This window comes from Geospiza fortis, unplaced genomic scaffold (genome assembly GCF_000277835.1).
Source record: "Geospiza fortis unplaced genomic scaffold, GeoFor_1.0 scaffold53, whole genome shotgun sequence".
NCBI lineage: Eukaryota > Metazoa > Chordata > Aves > Passeriformes > Thraupidae > Geospiza > Geospiza fortis.
Genome location: NW_005054305.1, coordinates 8462065 through 8485767, shown reverse-complemented (window position 1 = coordinate 8485767; position 23703 = coordinate 8462065). Strand labels below are relative to the sequence as shown.

Sequence of the window (23703 nt, the reverse complement as noted above, 5' to 3'; positions counted from 1 at the left end):
ATCAGTGTTACAATAAAAGAGTTTATTCAGCTCAAGCACACAACTATGAAACTTCTTCCATCAGCCACTAGCACCTTTCAGGCCATTCTGGTAAGGTGGGCCATATTTTTCTGAATAGAAAATTACTGCAGAACTAGTTCTTATTTGCCTGTGAGAGATAATTTCTTACAAAGAGAAAAAAAGCAACATGGAGACTCCAGAGATACTTATGTATAACAAATTTAGTTTTTAGATTTTTACCAAGGATAAAGAACCCTCTAGATCTTGCATCTTTGATAAATTCTGATAAATAATAGGGACTATTAATGCTGGATAACACTTACATATGTTGAAGAGCTACAAAGTCAATATATTGTAAAAAAATCACCAGCCAGACTGAATGTGATTTTAAGAACAAAGTTGCATCACAACATTTATAAAATCTAATTCTACACTTCCAATTTTTAAACACTGTGCTCCATTTCAGAGCTATCTCATTCAAATACACCTTGTAAGCATACCAGAAATATGACAAAGATTATTTGTCTGTAAAGACATCAATCACCTTTGAGAACATGAACATGAGAACTACAGGATATTAACAGATTACATGTAATTATTACCTATAGTACTCCATATCAACATAGAAGAGACTGCCTGGAAAAAGTTAATATTGGACTTGATCCAAAAACTTTACTTATTTACATGAGCTACATTGATATAAATTACGATACTCAAGTCCTTGTTTGGTGGAATGGTCCTATTAGCTGTATTTAAAAACGGATGGTTAAATTATTGCCAGACAGATATTCTGGTTTATTTTGACGCATAGGCTTTGGGTCAAACAGCATTTTCTCTATCAAAGTTCTCTAGTCCAGGAACACAGCATGACATTTTCTACATCACAAGACAGCAGTCTCCTACAAAAGAGATATCCCTCAAAACTAGCTCTGCAAAAATCAGCAATATTTTTATTGAAAGCAGTAATGAAAATTGTATCACAGCTAGGTATTAGGGCTAGAAACAATGCAACAGCTACTGCAGCAAAAAAACTAATGACAGAAATAAAATTGCACTTCAGTGTGTTCAATTAAACTTAAGTATATCTTTCTTATTTTTCCTGCAGTGCTTAATAGCATTTTAATAGGTACTGCATGTAATATACACCATATCTTTATGTATTAGTTACATGTAGTCACAAGTATAAATTCTTTAGGTTAATCTTATTGCCTTCCTTAGGGATTCATTCCATGCTACTCCTTATTCTCCCTTACTCCAACTTTCACATCTACCTTTCAGGGTTGTCTTTTGGTTCTCAATATGCTGATTCTTCTATACTTCTCTATCTGAGTGGGTAAGTAAGAAACTTTTTTTTTTAATACTGACGCATTTTAGTTGAGGAGAAGCTGAGTTCTAGAATTATTTCATTACAGATGGAGGAGAATGTTTCCAAGTTTGCATTTCTGGCCTTACACAAATACATACAAACATAACTAAGTTATTAAGCACACATTATTAGTACTGGTTCACAACCTTCCTCCTTCATACTTGTGCACATCTTGAGCTGTTTAACTATTATCCATGTATCATTCCAATAATTTCAAAATGTTGCCAGTTAAATCAATACAGAAATTCAGCACCAGTTCTGTTACTATTAAAAATAAGTATGGCCAAAACTTTATGCAGTACTCAAAGTACTCTAAATACAACCTGAGTAACCAGGTTAAAAAGTCATGCATTCTCCTTCTGTGTTACTATGATTTAAGAGCCAAACATTTAATCTGTTACAACTTCCAGACAATAATTACTGGGAAGTCAAAGCCACTAAATCAGTGCCTTTCTTTAAATTTATTAAACATTTTCATTCTATTGATACATCCCTATTTCTTTTCTATACTTTCTATGTATTTTATAATACTTTCCTGTTACTTTACTATTTCTATTTTCTAAAAAAATAAAAATTGAAGACTTTAAAAAATATTCCAAATATCAATTCTGTACTTTTTCAGAAAAAGTTTCTGAGGAAGAGAGAGATCATAAATACATGGGAGAGAAAGGGTTCAACAACAGTATTTAACATTGACTGAAGAATCTCAAGATTTAATACATCATTTTCTAAAGGGAACATTAAAGTACAGTTTAATAAGCTGATACCTGATACCCACCTCTTTGTTCTTTGGAAATCTTAGAAATGACCACTGGAATATTATGTTCTGCTCCACCCTGAAAACAAAATAAATGACAATCTTTGTCAGTCACTAAAAATATCTTTTTGCTTAAAGTTATATTTTAACCTTTTTCTAAATGCAATTTTTAGAGAGACTGAGCAAATAACTCTGATTCTGCACTTCTTTTTCTAATGAATATTTGACTGTGATTAATTCCTTATTGTCTCACATAAAGAAGTTCTCAGAAGGCATCATTAGCTCGGGAAGTGAATTCAGAACTCTACCAGACTTGAAGGACATCAGTTTCTGTGAATTCTGGAGAGCCTAATGTATGAAATGTGTCCTGTAAAAGCAGAATGGACATCCAACTATAATGGCAATCACACTGTGACCACTTAGTTTTCATGCTGGCAAGAAGGAGGTAAACAAAAGCACAAGAAAGAAGGTTTGGTCTTTTCATGTCAAAAGCAGCCTTTATTTGTTTCTGTCTGTCACACAAGCACAAAGAGTGAGGAAAGCAGTGGCATAAGTAATATGAAACAGAAAAAGAAGCATTAAGAAATGGAACAGTAGGTGTTCAATAACGGGGAGAAATAAAGGAAAACCAGATGATAGTTTCAACAGTTCCACAACAATTCAATACTGTTGCTTCATTCAATTTATCCTGTTGGGACTGGAAATATTTATGGTGATTAAGAACAAAGTAATAAAAATAAACCTTAAACGAAAAGGAAATTCAAAGGAAGGTAAAGGCAAAAATACAGAGGGACACAAATACTTTTTCCTCCCTTAAGAGCATCAAAGCATACACTCAAATACAAGCTGTACAAATTCAGGTCACCAGAAACCAATGTCTGCCACACTGTTGTGTTGACTAGGAATACCAGTTTTTTCTTACTCTTCTTTTCTGCAGACAGATTTTACTTTGGAAATGATGGCTTTTTTAGGTCCAGGCACCCTGTGTCAAGTTGTGAAAAGGACTTACATAAGTATTTCAATTCCTAAGAAACAGCAGACATTCCTTATTCATGCAGTATCAAAGAGTTTGAAACTGAACAGACTCCTGCACTCAACACCTCCTTCTGTCATGGAATAAAGATTAATTTCCTGTGTAGCCACAGAATGCTAAATAGGATAAATATTCCTTTTGCTAGCGGCTATCAATGCAAATGGCCCTAAAAAAAAAGTTAATGGGGATCTCAGTAATATTACAACAATTATATGTCTACAGGTAAAGTTCTTCTCGCATTGCATGAGAGAAGTGTTGACAAGCATGGGACTTATCATTACTATATTTTGTTGAATATCTTTCAATAGTTTTCACCAGAGGAACAGCAACAGTAAAAGCTGGCTTCACTGCAGATAATGAGTTCAAGCTCACTAAATTCATAAGTTTTAACCTATACCCTCAAAATTTTCTAGTTGCATGCAAATTTAATTACTTCAAAACTTTTCAAACAAACAGAAAAAATAACAGCGTCACTTTCTTCCTAAGCTTCCAATGTTACACACATGTTGCACTATCCAGGATACCTAAAGCCCAGCAAAGTGTGAGGTTTAAAATGGCCTCCCTGCCTCCTTAGATCTGAGGCTCCATTAAAGTAGGGAATTACTTTTATTACTAAGCCAGCCTGAAATGCACACAACTTGATTATTCCTCTCTCATTGTATTGAATCTACTTAAACCCATTTCTACTAAAGATCTGAGGAAGCTTTCAGTACTTTCCTACTGAAGAGAATTGTCTCTTCTCATTGCATCCGAGTCTGACCTGTATGAAGGCTTCTTTTTAAATTAGTAAACAGATGTAGTACCTGCTGTTCTAAGAAACAAAAAATCAAAACTGGAAACAGCAAATAGTTGGCCAACTACCTATACCCAGCCACTGTTAGCAATTTGTAGCAAACTGTGTATATTCTGCCAACACCTTGTTGAATACTACTTCAGGTTGACACTGCAGCCTTGCATCCTGCATTCTCCATACTTGATTCTCTGTCCTGTAAATGTATGCATGTCTAAAATGTAATGTATGCATGACTAAAATCCGGTTTTACAGTCTCAGGGGATACTCTTCTGAAGAAACCTCTGGGAACAGAGGCAACTTTTTCACTGCTTTAAATTTTCTCTTCCTCCAGTACAGACATGTAGTTATAACCTCAGACCAGAGGATGGACAGAAATACATCAAATAGTGGTGCTGAAGACTTAATGGCTCAGACCTCTGCCAGACTCTAACAATGATCTTTGTCAAGCAAATTTGCTTTGTCATTTTTCCTCAAGAAGGGATAAACCTGAATGACAGCAGCTTCCCACCTGCAGAGGTGGTCCTGCTAGAAGAGGCAGAAGAAGCTCTAATCACTGGCAGCTGTTTGAAGGTCACTGTCCTGAATGCTGGTGAGAGGTCATCCTCTCTACTGGTGAGAGGTCACCCACACCTCCTTTCAAAGTGTCACATGATACACTCCTAAAGATTTTTTCTCATCCCAGTTTTTATGCGCAAGGGTTTTTTTGAGAAGTTTTTGACATATGAAAAATAGGGCAATTGAAAGCAGTAACATTATTGACAAAGGCTGGAGGTTTTTGGCTCTAAGTATAACAAGGAAATTAGTTTTTTATTTTCTAAAAAAAAAGAGTTTATAAATGATCAGAGCAATTGTTGGACTTTCCCGTCATCAGAGTTAGACAATGTCAGGGACTATGACTTTAAAGTAAAAGGAAGCATTTCCACTAGCAAAAATATCTTTAAGGTCTAGGGACACTGAATTTTTCAATTGAGTTAAATTGGAAAGTCAAACTGAATCTCAGATCTGTTATGCTGTTGACCATTTTAAAAGAATGATCAAAACAGAGGCAGAATAATGGCAGTGTACAGAGTCCTGGTAGACAGAAGTCAGACTGTAACCAAAAACCTCAATTTGTTTAATGAACTCTCAATTCTGTTGCCTATTTCTTCAGGAACACTACACTCCAATTATTGAAAAACAGGATGTTCTTTCAGAAATCATACACTGAGCAGCTTCTTTTGTCAAGGTTCTGCATCTCAAACTTGTCAGAGATGTGATAAATGACTGAAATACTACACTTTCCAAATTCTATGTCTATGTCTATGGCTATTCCTCCACACACAGACATTTAACAGGAAGCTTCAGAAAAGAGAAAATTTGTTCCTTCAGAAGAGTGTAAACCAGAGCAGGTCTGCTTCAAATTCAATCACAGTTCCACCACTAACTTCAGCTAAGACATACAGCCAAACAACACATTGTCAAACCCTAAAAGAACGGATTATAATCTATTTCTTCAAGGGCTGAAGTTTAGGTCTTGGACAAAAGTCAACCTTACAAACAGAGGTTTTCTTAAGCATTTAGCTGAATCTCTGATTTTTACAAATATAGTTGGAATATCCAGGTTATAAGAGAGGAGTTTCCTTCATAGAGAGGATAAAAAAAATACTTTTGGAAGTATTAGGAATTTGTTCTCTGTACTTCAGAAAAAGAATAATTCCAAGGTTCAAAATACTTGCAGTGGGATAAGACATTTTCAAAATTTATGCAAGAAAAAGTTGAAAGGTAACTTTTTCATGTGAGTTTTCTGACAGTAAATGGATGTTTTAAGTTAGTAGAAAAAAAAAAAAGACAAAATAATGCCCCAGCCCTGACAGCTGAAACTAGGCAAATTCATAACCAAGCCCAAGCAAGTATTCTAAAGTGAGTGTCATTAATCACTGTATTGCTGTAATTAACACCTCAGATAAACAGCATCCTCTGACATACATCTCAGCCAGAAAGCAAGTCCTCAAATAACCCCGATCTTTAATTAGTCTGGGAGTAGTAAGACAACAGAAACTACTGCAGTTCAAGGGGCTATGGAAATTATTGACACAAGGAGGAGAGGCCTCGGTGCTTCTCACTCCTTCAGGGTGACTTGTAGAATTCTACTTTCTCTCACAAATTCAAAATAATTACATTTGTATTTAAAAGTAATATTTTAATGTGTTTTTTATTGAAGTTTAGGAATCTTACAAAACAAAACAAAAACATAGCAGCAAAATTGTATTCATCGGCAGAAGCAAACCATGTTTGAATTTTAAACAGAAAACTGGCACTTTTCAGAATATTTGGAACTGACATGTCATTTCATGCCATAAATAAAAAGACCATTTCAGTGAGTCTTCAAAAAGTTTGCCTACTAAACTAAAAAAGAAAAATTACTGTAAGTTCCTGTTCTAAGTAGTTTTTTACACTAGTTTAAAATTATAATAATTGAATTTATTTATTTTTGTTTTAGATTGTGTTGGCTATCCAACTGCTTGTCCATCTTTGTGAAAATGTAGAACTACAAATAAAGGAACCTAGCAAAAAAGGTCCAACAAACATGATTGGACATTTTAATTTTTTTTTTAAATAAGTAATTCTAAGTAATAAATCATACTAGTTGAAACACATTGACAGAACATCCTGGACCACAGAATTCAACTTTCCATTTTCATTATCTAATCTGTGCCATCCAAAAAAGTTTGAGTTTCCTTGTTTTAAAGAGAACTCTTTGCTCTTTGATGACATTTTTGAAGGGATTTCATCACCTGATTGATAGTTATTTTAAAAAATTAAGAATTTTCTATTCACACCTGACTTTATGTATCTTCACCTTTCCAATACTTTGATTAATTTTGATCAAAATATCTATGATATAAAATAATCATAGAAAATATCTTACTCTAAAAAGTTAAGAATAACTATTAATTTAAGAAAGACCATTGCACATTCTCTATTTATTTTATACTTCTAAATGATGTTTTATTTTATGCAATGTACATAATACTTAAATAATGTAATCTTGAGATTGTCAGTGATATTAATTCTAAATAGCTCATTGTAAAGCATATGTAAAAATCAAGTTTGACTCTTGAGATTTCCTCTCCAATCATTTAAAGTCCTTACTGTAACCAGTTACTTCTTAGCAGCATTTAGATAAAACCACCTTTAGCCATACACTTGATTTTACACTGACATTCATTACTTCATTATTATTCAGTGTACTGTAACCTATAATGATACCAGAAGGAAAAAAAATTTAAAAGTTGTTGACCAAACTGATGAGAAACTTCGGTGACAAAATAGCAATTAGTTTCCCTTGAACAGAGGTCTTCGTGGGTCAACAAGATAACAGCAAGTGCACGAAGGCATTTTTAAAAGTTAATACTTCTATTCAGTCATATTCTTATCAATGACAACACAAATGCACATTAATCCTTCTTATGAGTCACTTATAAGGTCAGTACTAGTAGATGTCATAGGAAAATCTATACTTTCACTTTATATGCATAATTTAGGCCTCTTTGCATTCATGTGAAGTACACTCCATTTTTTCCATTGCTATCTTGAGACTGAGAACTGCTGTGTGTAGAAGATAAAATTAATCTTGTGTTGTCTACACTCAGACTCAAAGCTAAGGTGAAGTTTTCAAAATCATAGATTACAATGACAAAAATTATTAACCCTTCCTCCCTCTCCTAAAAAGGATCACCTACACTTGTATATGTTCTTAAATCTTACTGAAAAAACAAAAAACACAGTAACATGATAAATTGCTGTCTGGGCTTGATCTATGGAAAAATAAACAATACAAGCATGCAATAACACTTTCTGTCCCACTAATGAATTGCAATGGATTAATGTGATATTCTTTGTAGCAGAATTGATTATGAACTTACTGGCTGTTCCTTGTGCCTGTCACTGTAATTTAGCATTCATTAATAACTATTTAAATTAGAGAGAAGCTGAACAGGTACAGTCTATACAGTTGAAAACACTTCGCAAGTCTTACATCAAACCTTATTACAGAGCTGGTCAGCTTGAATTTTAAGGGAATGATTGCCTTCCATTCCATAGTGTAGAATAGGTCTAGTTGCCTGCTGTAACAGTATCTAACATATAAGAATCTGTTTCCTGTCTTGTTTCTAGTCCTCTCAAATAGTTTGGACTCATTAACAGTAACAATGATTATATATAAAGACATGCTTTGTGTAATATGCAATAAATAGACCAAAAATATCATCTTACCTTTATACTTAATCCAAATCCTCCTACAGTCTGTCTTCTAATTGTTACTGTTCTTTCCTGGAAAAAAGAAATCAAGTTTTGCTAGATTTAAGGTCTTCTGCCAAAACAACTATATTCATACTTCAATAAGTTTTTTCAACGTTGATTTTTGTTGTTTTAATGAAGTTCTGAGTTCTTGAACTTAAAATCCCATGAAACCTATGATCCACAGGAAAAAGACAAAGCCTGGAAGAAGAGAGCCTGTCTCAAAAAAAAAAAAAAAAAAAAAAAAAAAACAACCAAAAAAACCAACGAAAAATCATTTGTTCAATTCACACCGTGTTAGCAAGTACTGCAATGCTTTAAAAAACCCAGACCTTTGAAGTTGGACAATTATGGTACAACACACACATTTCAGAGGTTAAGGCCGTGACTAGTCCTAAACTAGTCCCATCTGCAGGTTGATCACTACATGTTGAAGTACATACAGTTCACTCCCGCAGTGCATTTCTCAATGCAGTTTCATCTGAAAGGGAAACAACTTGTGCCTGCCAAGACCACTCATTGATGTTAATCAAAGCCTTACAAGTGCACACGTTGCATGAATTCATTTCAAAGCATAGTAATGATCCAAATTTAAAAAAAAACAAAAACAAAAACATCAGAAGCTAATACATAACCAGCCACTGTTGATCTCAGACCAATGGTTTAAAAATCATAAGCCATAACCTACAACTATTAAAAGCAGCCCATCTTTTCCCTTTTATTGCTTGTCTAAAAATTTGTGCTGTAAAAACTGTAGGCTACTATCTGTCTTAGATATAAACATTTACAAAAAAGACTTTTTTTGGGTTTTTTTCCTACTCTCTCTGTTGACTTTATAACTACAGATCATTTAGATTTAGTACATTTAGGTAATGGTAAAATAATATATTAGCAGCTATTCCATATATCGAGATTCAGATATATCAATTTTGTAGATTTTTGAATGCTCTCTACATGTGGTCTGATTTTATACTCATTTAATTACCTATTATGCAACTATCAATTCATGGCATAAGTCTGCATGCATGTGACATTTAATTATATTTATTTCAACACAATTAGCATAGATGGTTCAGTGTCAGTCAGATTTGAACAGATCATCAGAAATGTAGCAGTGACAGGAAGGATGAAATGCATACAGATATATTTCTTTTCTTCCTTACTTCATTAACAGAAAGGAAAATAAAGGAGGTACCACATAAAAGTTTTGAAAAACTGTCATTTCAGAAATCTGGTGAAAATCAAATCACCTTGTTTATTTTTTCACATTTGTGACAAATATGAACTGAGTAACTGTGGAAAGAGGAAGCATAAATTCATCCAATGTTTTGAACTGAAAGACAAAATGGATTGCCTAAAATGAGACTACCAATTATTCATTTAGGCTAATGCTTGAAAAATGTAAAATGCTTGCAAATATTTATTATAACTAAAAGGTATATATTTTGCTGTTAAATAGCCAAACACTTCAATTTTTATTTTTGACATAAACCTCTAAAAAGGAACTTTCATAATGCAGTTCCCACAGATTGGGTTAAGGCCACAGACTGTACTCAGAAAACGTAGAAAACCTTTTGTCTGTCACAGTATCAGGTGGCAGGTAATAGTGCTGACAATATATTCACGATAAACCAATATAGGCCACAGTCTCATGTGTGGTCTAAGCTGAGTTTACATAAATGAACAGAAAACACTGAGCTGTGGCTCCACTGGGAGCTGTATTTTTCCTGTTAACTTTATCTTGTTTCCACCTCCAGCTTGTGCTGAACATGGAGCACAGAACATGAACTTGACTTGTACACTCGAGTCAATATATTCTGTTATTTTTTGTTATACATGCTCAAATCAAATAGAACACACTTGTGCTAAGATGACATTGAAAAATAGCAACCTTTCACTAAACTGGCTTGAACTGGCTAGTGTTACATCAACCATGAATGGAAAAAAGGACAATACATGGATTAAATTTCAAACAAAGTAATATTCTGAGTGAAAAACATGTAGCTTCATAAAATTTGTAGTTCATGATATGTCAGTAGTCACTGTAAATAGTTCATGATGAGTCAGTAGTCACTGTAAATACTGACATCTGATCATATCCTAAGCTGAAGCCACATTTTTAAAAACCTAACAGAAAACTATACTGAAGTATGTTTCTGTCCTTGTTGTCTTTCATAGCTCAACATGCGCCTAAGTACCCATAAAAAAGTGCTCACATAAAAGAGTCAATAAAATATACTTTTTGGTTTTCACCAAAGGCAGAATCAAGATAGTTTCAAGCAAAGGCACACTATCAGACTTCAAGATAATCCTGAAAACACTTGATCCAGGGTCTTCTGTGAGTTTGCCAGCGCTGTCTGACAGGAAACTAGAAAGATTTCACACTGGAGTTCAGCACTACTTCTTTGTGTGAAAAAAGTCATGTTAGCATGGATGATTTCTAAATAGGCAAAACTGTATAGAAGTAAGGGAGGAAACCTGAAAAATTTCAAGACACTTTTTCAGCTCAACATAATGTATCAGAGGGTTTTGTCTAGTATTTTTTTTAGGTTCTTTTCTATCTCCATTGAAATTTGATCTTAAATATTTTGGGACCAGAGAGTTACTGAACTGAATTTCACTTCAAAAGCATATTGCAAACTAGATTCACTTGAGTGATGTGTAATGTGAAGGGAAGGCACTGCATTGTATTTAATCCAGGCTAAATCAACACACCTCTGAGTTTTACAATAAAGAAATAATACTTTGCTTATTTGCAGAATTACATTTTCTTTACATCAAGTTAGCTAAAATAACAAACATGCAAATGACCTTCAAAGTACAAATCAGAATTACATACAAGTTGTATATTTCTTTAGTAAAAGTAATCCTTTAGTCTGCAATTTAAAATCCCATATAAACCTTATAGTGAAACAGCATTTCCAGAACAGTTAGAAGCAGACATTTCAGACACCTGAATTTTGGTTTGGGACAAAGCCCCAGCTCTAATCAGCCATTGTTCCATGCAAGTTTATTTTTGTAATTGATAAAGAAAAATAAACGCATTCAATCCTGGCAGGTCAAAGCAGGTGTCCAAATTAGTTATTAATGAACTGCATCGAATATAGAGGCAGAATGTCAAATTTAGCTTGAAAAAGATAAATTCGTCCCTTTTGACTTACAAAGTAACTTGAATCAGTATTTTGATGATAGATACTTGCTTTGAAATGTTTTGGCAGGAAACTCCTTTGTCTAAGTAAGTTTATAATTTGATTTGCACATGATTTATTTTATGTAACCCTCAAAAACCCCAAACCAAACTTAACTTTCAGTGCCATTTTCAACCCAGGTGAATGGAATATACCTTGTCAGCAAAGCAATATATTTTAATGTAACATATTTTTACTATAATGATTAATGCTCAAAATAAATTTAACCAGCAATCTGAAGCAAATTATTTTGTTCTGATGCCTTTAATTCGCATTTCAAGTGAACAATAACAATAATAAAAAGCCTTTCTCTGGTCTAATAGCTTTAATTTCTTAAAAAGATTTATAACTATTCATTCATAAAACACAGCAAGAACTCTGGAGGCAAAAAATTTTGTACAAGTTGCAAAGTGCTCTAAGTATCCTGACTATTTTGTTGTTCAGGTTAAAAATACTGATGTTCTGTTGATTCTCTATTAATATTTTTATGTGTTCCCCTCTTTTTGCATCACATGATATACTATGAATTTGCAGTGGTTTTGCAAATTCCAAAAGCACCTTCATTTCCAAGTTTACAAAATAAAACTTGGTTGAGATGAAAAGATACTTAGTTCACTATCAAGACTACACAAAGTGTTCTGTGAGCTTGTAATTCCATTTTCACATTTGTTATCTACATGATAAGAAACAGAAGGAAGGTTAGAGCTCCTAGGACTCTTAAAAGCAAGATTCAGAGTAGTGTTCTTGCTGTTTCCTGGAACAGAACAAAAGTAGTTATTATTTTATTGAAAAACACAAAGCTGCTGCCATGCTGTCAGCATTTTCCATGTGTCTCAGAAAATTGACTGGAAAGGACAGCAATGAGTTCTGCCAAAAAAAAAAAAAATCTTCCTCAGAGCTATGCAGTGAAAGAGAAACAATGTTTTTGAGGCTTTCATTAGAGGTACTAAAATTTCTCAAAATCCATATGATCTTCTGGGGAACATAAATGTTTTCATAAGTAAGATCAGAAGTGAAAAATGACCATGTGAACACAGAGCAACATAAATAGTGAGGAAAGGAAAACCCAGAATCTAGGTAATAAATCATAGGTAATCATTAACTATTTATATTTAGTTGAGAGTTACTGTTATTTTTAAGTTACATCTTGGAGCATAGTAAAAATTCAAGTATTTCATACTGAATCGAATATGATGTAAAAGAATGTTTATAATTATTTAATTGACTCTTAAAAAATATTTGGTTAGCAATATTTTTCAAACTATCTTGTATAATATAAAGCAGTCATCTAACGAGATCTAATATCAAATACTGTGTCTCTGTGAAAGAAGTCAAATATATATTGAACAAAAGGATGAAGAAACTTCAAAAATCTTAACAAAACTGAGTTAACAGCATGTGAAACTTAAATATACCATTTCTCAACCTTTTTCCCAGTGTATGGTTATTCATCTGGTGAGACTGCATATTCATCTTACAAGAGTAAAGGTATTAAGAATTAGTTTGTCTAGGTACAGACAGAAAACAAGACCTCTCTTTTCAGAGGATTAGAAGAGAGACCAAGGTATTTTACATAGGGAAGAAAGTGATAAAAAGCTGAAAGGTTTGCAGCACAAAACAGGAGGTGGGGAAAAAAGGAATAGACATGGAGAGGAATCTACAACAGTACAATGACATGGAAAGATGTAGGAGGAAGAAATGGAGGAAAATAGTAGAACATAAATTTTAAAATGTAATAGTATAAAGATAAAATCAATACATTGGCAGCAACTTCATAGATCAACCTGGTAACATTTGATGCCACAATACATTCAAGGCCACACTCTCATATAATTGATCAGTTATTAGTAATCCTACTAAACTTTGAAATAAGAAAATATAATGAGGATTTTTAAAATTTTATTGAATCCTTACATACATTTTCTAGGTTTTAAGTCCTCTTTTGGGTAATGCTTTGTGCTGTGCTTTGCTCTTTCTTAGTGACATTTTTTTGGATTAATTTACCTGGGCAAGCTTTATAATCATTCTGAGTGTAAAGGACACAGGTCAGTCAGATTCCCAATTTGAATTAATAGTGCTAAAAAGGTTTGCCAGCAGACTTGTTCATCAGCTACCAAGCTCCATCATGTGGCATTTGAAGCTTGTCTCATTATTTCAGTTCCTCATGCAACTGGAGGAGGTTGGCAGTAAGGGAGGGCTGCAACCTGCCTGGTCAACTGGAAATCCCCCTTCCTCTGCATCTGCGCTGGAAACTGAGGGTGGCAAACACAGCAGTGTCGTGCAGGCTGATAACAATGACTAGAATGAAAAAGAGCTCTCAATCCTTCATACTTCAAAATGTTTCTGGTCCGGCAGCCTACGCTTGAAAGCTGAAACACTCACCTAAATATCTACTTATAAAATTTCCACTCATACAATTGGTTCACTTCAGGAATATTGCATTTCTTAGTACAGAAATTAAAGAGAAACAAACCTATAAACCCATAGTCAGGATCTGAACTTCCACCAGGTTTCATAAGGAACATTCCTCTGTAGTTTCCAGCAACTGCCTTGCATCATCCACTGCTTTCAATGTTTTAAGTTCTCTGAGTTTTTTCTGGTTTGCAATATTTTTCTTTCTTGGGAAGGAAAAGCCTTCATCCAAGGAGGAAAAGTCATTATTTTCTTTCAAATCTGGCATTATAAATGGCACTTTTAACCTCAACAGATTGCTATGCTTTTTACTTTTAAGTAGCTCCAGAAAAATAAGCTGCCTTAGGCTTTCCCTAAATAATCATATTTACATCTGTCAGGTTGTCACTTTAAAGCTGTCCAGATTGGCAGGGGAAAATCATCTGATAGATACTTGACGACTTCAGTGAAAAAATGGATTCACTCCACTGAATAGCTGACAGATACCAAAAAGATAAAAAACCGAAAGATTCTTACTGGTAGCTTTGTGAAGGTAACAAGAATGGAAAGTGTTTGAAAAGTTACCTATCTGTCCACATATTTGCAATTCTTTACAAGACAGGGAGTTCCATTTTGGCATTGCTTATAATATTCAATCGCACATCAGAATCAAAATTGTAAATAAAGGCAATAGAAAAAATAAGTCAAAACTATAATTTACCATTTTAAGATTTTAATTTTTTTCTTCTATTTATATTCATTTAAATTGCTAGTGTTAATTGAATCTTTTTTAGCAATACTAAAATATATGACAAGAAAATTCATAATTTTCGAAAGAGAATGATCCAATATAACAAATACAAAATTAATTCTCAGGAAATCTCAAAAAAATAAATATTCAAGCAAGGAAAATGTAATAACTTCATGTGACTTCCCAGGCATGTCATCCCTAAGTGCTGTGTTCTGAATTTAAATTTATTCTTAAAAATTAATAACTTTATTATTGAAATTTTTAAAATCAAGAAAAAATTCTATTGTGTAAAGTTTTTAATTTAAAATACTTTTTTTAATACAAAACTAAAAAAAAATTAGAAAATCTCTAACAACTAATTTTTTTTTAATACTTTATGGGCTTTGTATATATTTATGAATCTTTCAGCACTCGATTTCACAATAGCATACAGACAACCCTAAAAGTGAGACATAATTTTTTTTACGCTTCCAGTAAAAAAAAAAAGAAAAAGATGATGTGGTTTACAATATCACAAAACAGATCTGGCTGCAGTGCAACATTTTGAGACAGTGTTACATCCTGGCCTTAGTAAAGGTGTTTATTGATAGTTTTTTAATCACAAAACCAATTACAGTCCATAGGCTACATTTAGATACAATTGTATCAACCTCAGTTAAAAGCTTGGACAAATGCCATGCTACTCCGAGAGCTGTTGCTCTATCAATTCACAAAAAAAACCCAAAACCATTCTCTCATTTTTTATTGGTATTGAATTATGACTGACCTTCACACAAATTTTCCCCAAAGATCTTTAATTAAAAAATCAAACCACTAAAAGAACTTCTTAATCTTTAATTAATTAATGCATTTACTATACAGCACCATAGAAATAAATTACTTGGAAGAGATGTGACTCATCTGTATGTTATCATCAGGTGAGTTAGCAGTATTTTGTAAAATCTATGACCCTTTAAAAGAATATTTAAGAAAATTTTGTAGAAATACAAACTACCCTAGTAGCTAACAATTTGCCAGCTGCTTGCAGTTTATTTTGATTCTTTAAGAAAAAAGAGTAGCTGATTCAAGTCGTCCATTCTGTCAGATGGTTCATTGTCATATTCTTAATTTATAGATCTCACATGCACATAGACTCTATGTATAGAAAAATTCTGAGTACAATCAATGAATGAAATTTATTAAAGAAAAGAAGCAAAAATCCACAGCTTCCTAAACAGATAAACTGCTTATCTTGATATAGCACAATAATCCTTTTCCTTGAATTTCATGTTCAGGAAAGGTAATAGAAACTGTGAGGATTAACTCTAAAATAAAAATACTGATTCTGGAATGGCAAATATTAAAACCTTTCCTAGGAACAAATCTACTTCAGATATGCCATACCTTAGGCTATCTATTTCCTCTACCATCATAATTTTCACCAAGATCAGCATTAGGCTTTCCTGGTTAGTCCAGGCTATTTAAATGTGTGTCTAAAAAGAGTGGGAGTTGCCTCACTGCACATTCTTATATGGACCACCATACAGCAAACTTTTGTGAGCGTAATTTCAAGAAATTAAAGAAATACGCTTAAAAGAATAGATAAAGATATTGTACAATTCTGCCATAAATAGTGATGAGGTTCCTACATGGTTTAATTCAACTCTTTTTGGGACATTTATTAACCGCTCCAGGAGAAAAAGGTGTACCTGACCTAAGGGACAGCAGTCTTATCTTCCAACACAAGCCACTCCAACTGAGGCAAACACTTCCCATAACACAAAACCTCTCAACAGGCAAGGATTTAATTCAGATTAGTAACAACATTGCCTTTGAGTTTCACAATATGTTCTCATCCCAATTTTGGTCATTTGCACGGGAGCTCAAATCTACATTGGGTATTTGCTAGCAGCATAATGCTGAACCCGCTACACTTGTTTCTCTTGGAAAGCAAGACCTTCTTATTGCACACAAAAAGAAATATATTTAATACTTATTGATGCAACTGATGCTCAAATTTAGATGTAGTCCATGATCATTTGAATGATGGTTGATCCTGTATGGAGTTGCTATAGGTACAATTGCTGCAGAACCCTCATTAATGCTTTTTTCAGACCACTAAAGCAACAGATGCTTTCCTTTTTTAGTGTTAATAAATAAACACTATTTATTTTGCTTATAATTTTCTATGCATTTTATTTTCTTACTTCAAACTGTACACAACAAAAGAAGAAACAATGTTTCTTTGCACCTCTTTAGTTTTGGAAACTAGAACTGTCTAACACCAAAAGGAAGTGTTCGAAATTAAGAACCAGGTCCTTATCCCATACACTCACATTAAACAGCACTTCATTCCTAAGGAGCCATTGATTTTATTTAGATTATTCCACAGGATGCAGATCTGGATGCTGCTGGAACGTTAAGTGCCTGTTTAAAGACTGTCCTACACAGAGGAGCATGCAAATTGATTCAGACTCAACAAACAGAAGAGACACTGTTCTGAACTAGAAACACAGTAATAGCCTTTCGTTCCATACCAGTGTAGCAGTGGTAAAGCAAAACCTTACAATCAAATCATTTAAAGATTATTTATTTAAACAGATTAAAAATTACTTTTACTGTAGCTACTTGTCTGTAAAATTTAGCAATACTATTGTTCCTTAGACAAAAATTTTATTTTTATGCTTAAAGAGTTCATTCTCTGAGGCATTAAGTATCAGTTGCTAATGAAATCCCTTGCTTTGCAGAATTCAGGTAAAGGAAAGATAAATGCAATAAGTTATCTAGAATAACAGAAAAACAGAACAAAATAAACCCAACAAAGTAAAATATAGGAAAAATATGCAAACAAACAAATTAAACCTAATAAATCAGGAATAAAACTGAGGAAAAACAGGGAGGAAAAAAAAGGAAGCCTGTGGGACTTCTGTGATTACAGTATACAACCAAGGTACATGATTCCAGATTATTCAAATTACCTATGACAAAAGGACCGTTAACTGTCTGTGAAATGCCAATCATCCTTATTTGGAATGAACCTACTGCTAAAAAAAACTAGACTTAACCCTAAAGGAAATCAGAGTAAAGTGCTCAGAAGTCACTACTCCAACAACGATACTTCCAGGAAAAAAACTCTGCATCAACACACTAATATCTATCAGTTAATGAGTTATGCATTAATATGCAAATAACATGGGGGAGTTTAACTGGGGAAGCAAATAATTCATTATTTTCTACAGAGCCTTTGCAAAACTAAGGAGAGAAACACTGTAAGAGAAAGCCTTGCTGTGAAAAGGGAAAAAAATTAATATGCATTTCATGAAGACATTTAAATAACAAGTACAGCAGGATATTACAGCTATTACAGCAGAATAATGAAAGTCATATTTCTGAGTGATAAAATCTTTTAATAAATAAAGTCAGAATGGTGTTGGTGAAATAATGGTGCCACAGTCTATGTTGCTAATTGAACAACTACAGCTTGAGCTTGAACTCATAACTTCTTTCTATCCTGGCTGTTGGATGTCCTGTCTATTGAGGAACACGGGACTCTGATTGGTAAAAGGAGCATCTATATTCCACATAAAGGATACAGACCTGTGTTAGCAAACTGCCTTTGTTCAGCATGAAACAGTCAGAAGCTAATGTCAGATTTGTCAAGCAAATAGACCCAGACTCTATGGAGACTCTGAGCAATGTGTTCCTCTTGTTTCAGAGAAAAGCTCCGAAGAATTCACCTTGACATATTCATAATCATAAGAAGGATAATTTGATACATTTTTTCATTAATCTTTCACACTCTTTGCATTGCTAACATTCTACCAATTTATTTTTCATTTGTGCTTTCTATCTTTTTACTGTGCTTGTATTTAGAGATGCAAGTATGTGGCAAGAGCAGCAATTAAATAATAAAACAGACATAATAGCATTAACAAAACATTTGTATAAACAGATATCACACTACTATGCCTCACAAGATTTAACATGAAATTCTATTATTATTTTACTTAGCTTAAAGGGAGATCTCTATAAAATATAATTACAGTATCAATAAAAATGTCTACAGAAATTAATACTAAATGTTTTCTATTATTTTTGTACCTATCTCCTAATATTAAATAAACACTTTGCATTACAATAGCTCTAAACCCTTTGGAATTATTCTGTATAAAATTTTACAGATCTTCCAAATAATTGTAATTTCTCATGCACAAAATTCAATATGATGCTTAAATAAGGAATTTGACACATCAGGTAAAAACAGTAATACAAAAAGCCCATTATCCCTCTGTTCCATCTCTGTTAACATGACATGCTGTTAAAGATAGTGACTCTCACAGCATTCCTGAAGTCTAGTGCTGGCCTACCACAGGAAGGAACCCAAGCAAAAGAGGATAAAAGGTAATTCCTGTACCAGCAAAGCCCTGATATAATTATCTTATCACTCCACAGACAATACTTAGATACAGGTACTTTGAGGTATCTGTACTCCCTGTAAAAACCATTCTCGTGTCATTTCTCCCACATTCACTGGCTCCAATACCCAAGGATGAGAGAAGAGAAACAGTGCTGCAGTCATGCATATACCTTATTTTCTTATTGATGCTTCTTAGATGAGTATTGCTAATATTTACTCACAAAAGAAGCCCTAAAATACACTTAGTGTTAACAGTGTAAAATGAAATACCAATCCATGGAAGCAAATGCATAAAGATGTGTGTATGCACCCGCACACACATACACACAGCACGGTTTCTTTGTAAAGAACATCTTAAAGAAGAAATAAAAACTACTTACACCAGAATAGAAAGGCTCACCAGACACACAGATCACATCCTGCTCCTGGATCATCAAAATATCTTTGGCTAAGTGCAGTCGCACTTTGAAAGGCTCCTGGTTACCATCCTGCAGCAAACAAACCCCTGTCTTTGTCTTCAAAGGAGGGAATAAAGAAAAAAAGTTATTTTCAGTTAGCACTTAGAATTGTTAGAAGTGATATTTTGAATAAGAATACTTGATAGATAGGTACAGTCACCATAAAGATGTTAACAAATACTCAAGACTGTTTTCAATGATCATTGTATTTACTGTGTTTAGATTACAAGAGAACAAATGTTACAGTAGTAAATATTAAAGGCAGATTTTGCAATAATAAGGTGCTATTTCACCCATGACGATTTTGTGAAACTCCTTCCAAATTGCTTCAAATCAGCTGTGCTCTTATTTCCCATCTTTTCATTAATTGATGAAATACCCCACTTGTACACAAAATAAAAGCTGATCCTCCACATATTACACACTTTTTGACACAGAAACACGTACAATGACACCTCCAAAAGAGCCAGATGTGAGTATCAACAGCTACATGAACCCAGATGTGGGCTATTGTCTGTCTGTGAATACAGTATGGATTTAACTTTTTTATGTTCCTTTTCAAATGAGGATGCTGAGCTAAAGAGAAAATAAAGACTAAAACTCAACTTCCTGTAGTAACATAGTTCTGGCTCCATTTCTGTATATTACACTTATGGCTAAAGATCAGGAATTCTGTAGGACATCTCAATATATAATAAATGATTTCCCAGCAATCAACAGTGCCTTTGTGGTAGCACCTACTTGTACTATCTTTTGAGGCATTATACTTGAGAGTGTGAGCGCTGAAAAGGTTGACACATGAAAGTACCATCAGTATTTAATTTCTCCTGAAGGTTATGTTGAAAATAGCACTCTGAAACATTTCATCAATGGACAAAATTCCTATTGGTAGAGCATTTTTTTTAATATGAGAAATCTGCTTACAAACAATCTAAAACCTTTGCTTTACAAGTAATTTATCAGCATAAGCATTTGCATAGATACATATATATAGATATATAGATACAGATATAGATATATAGATATATAAATATATATACATATGTATCTCTGATGAAAATTCGCATCTAGAAAATATTGAAAACCTTTGACTCATCAGTGCCAATAAAACCTTCACTATCTTCACAGAGGTCAGATTTCAATCCAACAACTGTAAGAAGTTGGCTTAAGAGGAGATCAAGGAAAGAAAAGTATTTCTCTAAACTTTAAGTGCCAAGGTTGACCTGGATGAATCTGAGGGCTCTTTCTCAGACAAGAGTTTAAAAGAGGATTTGGAAGATCTCCCCATAATGTGCTCTTACATCCATAGCATGGAGAGAACAAACACAAATATGGAACTGACAGTAGGCCACTGGCAAAAGAGAAGTTTAAGTCTCTCTCACCAGGTTTTAAAAGAGGTGGAAAGGTCGAGGACAATCTTTAAATAGTTCTATATAATGGTCTCCACTGACAAACTGTTCTGTCACTTCTGCTCCATACTCAACACTCAAACTTTGAAAATTGTTTTTTCTTGGATACCAGGAGCAAATGTGTATAAATCAGCCATGACTTTGCAAGTGGCTTTGACATTGTTTTTATTCTTTTTAATCTAGGTAAGAATAAGAAAAAAAATAAGAGCTCAATGCATTGAACTCACACTGAGGTCAGTCGAACCTCTGGTCAACATTCATCCTACACCATTTTTCTAATATTAAGATGACTTTTTTTGGGGTTGTTTTTTGTGAGCAGGATAAGACAGAAACTGATTAATGTACACAGATGAAATAAATGGATCACAGGAGTTAGGTTTTCAGTAGCACTGAAAAATTCTCTCATATCATACATAAAATGTTACAATATTAAAACAAAGAGTGGTCATGTCCTTAGAACTTCTCCTTTACACGCTAAGATGCCTCCTCTATCCTTGAAGTTGTGAAGGAAGCAGTAAGTGACAATGGAAGTTGAACAATGTGGATTGTAAATAATTATGGTCAAACTAGGGGGCTAAAACTTAGAAAACGCCTGTCTTCTGCAGGAAAGTTTGCTATATGCCTTCCCTCCTCCCTGGATAACTGGCAATAGAATAAATTCTGCCTCTCATACACTAGGTATAGTAACTCTGTCTTACTTGATTGCACATTTCTGATTTGGTCAATAACCTTATAAAATCTCTAGAGTCTTTCTGCAAAAGCTGAGGGGCTACTAGGGTTGCAGGAATTAGAGGCAACCACAGCAGGCACAATTAGACATTATAATAAAATTAAAATTCAAGTCAGTTTCTAAATGCATATGAGCTGAGCCTATTCAGCCTGAACAACCAAATCAAGCTTGGGAACAGCAAAATATTTTGGCCCTTGGAAAGATTGATTACACACACTCAGAGACCTTATTTACATCAGACATTCTAAAACATAATGAACCACTTTACTGTTGTTGGGTTTTATGAAAGCTAGTTTACAATACAGTTCAAAATTAAATCTTCAATTATACTAGCACCTTCCCTCTCCAGCCTGACAGCTGCATTAACCATGTTAAAGAGAAGCACGCAGCTGAGTTTCATTAGGTAACTTCAAAAGAAGACCTTGAGAACAAAGACTGGAATGAAATTGTTTCATTTTTGTCTGTTAAAACCTCTTTCTTGCTGTTCTCACCCAGTCCTTTCAAAGTAATCCACAACCTGAGTAAAATAAAGATGTGAGTTCCTGTTCTAGAGCTGGAAATTAGGGAAGACAACCTGTATATGTATTTTCATGTAAACTGCTGCACACACCAACATTTTTATTCATGTGGCCAAAATTTATTGTGCAAAATTATTCTGATCAGCTGTATAGCCTATAGCCCTGCCCTCTCTTACATTTGAAGAGCTTAGATGCTGTGCATGTGTGTGTATATGTGTGCATGAGGTGTGGGAGTACAGAGCTAAGGCTGATAATTGCCTTTTGTTTCTGACACCAATTTTTAAGAGATTCCATGTGAGGCTGTGCTAAAACTTTTCCCTCCAAGCCTTTCCCATGCCACTGGCAGACGGCTGAGCCCTACTCCTGTCTTACAGCAATGGGACACAAACAGCACATGGGCTGAGCTGCTGGGCCATGCAAGGCATCCTCTTGTGCTCAAACACATGGCACACTGCATCACCTCACAGCAAACATGCAGAGAGAAGCAGAGTTCAGCTGATAACAGTTTGCTAAGCCAATAAATTTTGACTGAGCCCAAATCACCAAGAGCATCACCTTATCTATAGAGTTGGGCTCCTGCACTGCAAAGATGGGAAGAAAACTGAGTGTTTGAAGTTGCACATTTTTATGAAGCAGAGGAGGTACGTTAAGGAATGCATATGGAAGCATTGGAAAGAGGTGAAAGGGCTTCCACCTGAGAGAAGAGCCTGTGGCTTCAGGCAAAAGCAGTGATGAAGGAAGGTAGTAGTACCTAAGTAAGAGATGCAGTGAATGCTGCACCCACACAAGGCTGCCTCTGTCATCTCATTCCACACAGTTTTAAGCTGAGTTAGATAAGAACACTGATGAGGCAAGAGCTGATGTTCTGGGAACTGCTTACAATTCCTGAACTAATATAATTACAAGAGGGGCTGAAAACTGATCTCCCTTTGCTTTATCACACCAGCCTGTGGTGAACCTTCTGCTTCAGGTCACTACCAGAGGACAGTTGAGGTGGGCAGAGCCCTTAAGGCAGACTGCTTTTCCAGAGAATATGGTCACACTCTGATCATTATTAGCAACAAGGCAATGAAAGAAGGCCACTTAAAAATTATACCCTGACTTACAGCACATTGCCCATAGGGGCTGTATAAAAGATCTGGCCTAAAGATTCCTTTCCTAAAAGGAATTTAGAAATTCTTACATACCAAAACAAACATTCCACATTTGTTGAATGAACTTCACAAATATTTAAGAATTAATTTAAGGGAAAATACACATGAAAACTACAGCTCCTACATTTATTCTAGCAGCAGGGTACCTACAAAACACATACCAAAATAAATACTGCAAGAGAAACATCATTAAAGTTACCCGTTGATTTAGAAGTCAACTTCCTGCAGAACTTCCAAAATAAATATTTTTTTTTTATTTATCTGGCCTATACAAGTCTGTTTGCAGATTTTCTGTTTATTTTTTTTTTTCATTTTATGTCTTTGGATTATTTTTCTTGTCATTTTTTGTCTTGTCATTTATTTCCTATGTTTTGTTCTCAAAGAGAGTTTCTCAGTCTTTCAGGCAATTTTAAATACTTGTAGGTTTCAAGACATCTTCTACTTTCTGATACTTCATCTATGTATTTGGCTCTACAGTAAT

The 23703-nt window shown here is 34.1% G+C and overlaps 1 protein-coding gene across 1 annotated transcript in view; it reads right to left on the bottom strand.

Annotated features, from left to right (window-relative positions):
• Nucleotides 1–23703, bottom strand: part of SNTG1 (syntrophin gamma 1) — a 316256-nt gene that overhangs the window by 127374 nt on the left and 165179 nt on the right. The window contains exons 3-5 of the mRNA XM_031066535.1: nt 19334–19468; nt 8204–8260; nt 2145–2202 (exon numbers count right to left, since the gene is read on the bottom strand). Coding sequence (XP_030922395.1) covers nt 2145–2202; nt 8204–8260; nt 19334–19468 — 250 coding nt within the window. The remainder of the gene's footprint in view (nt 1–2144; nt 2203–8203; nt 8261–19333; nt 19469–23703) is intronic.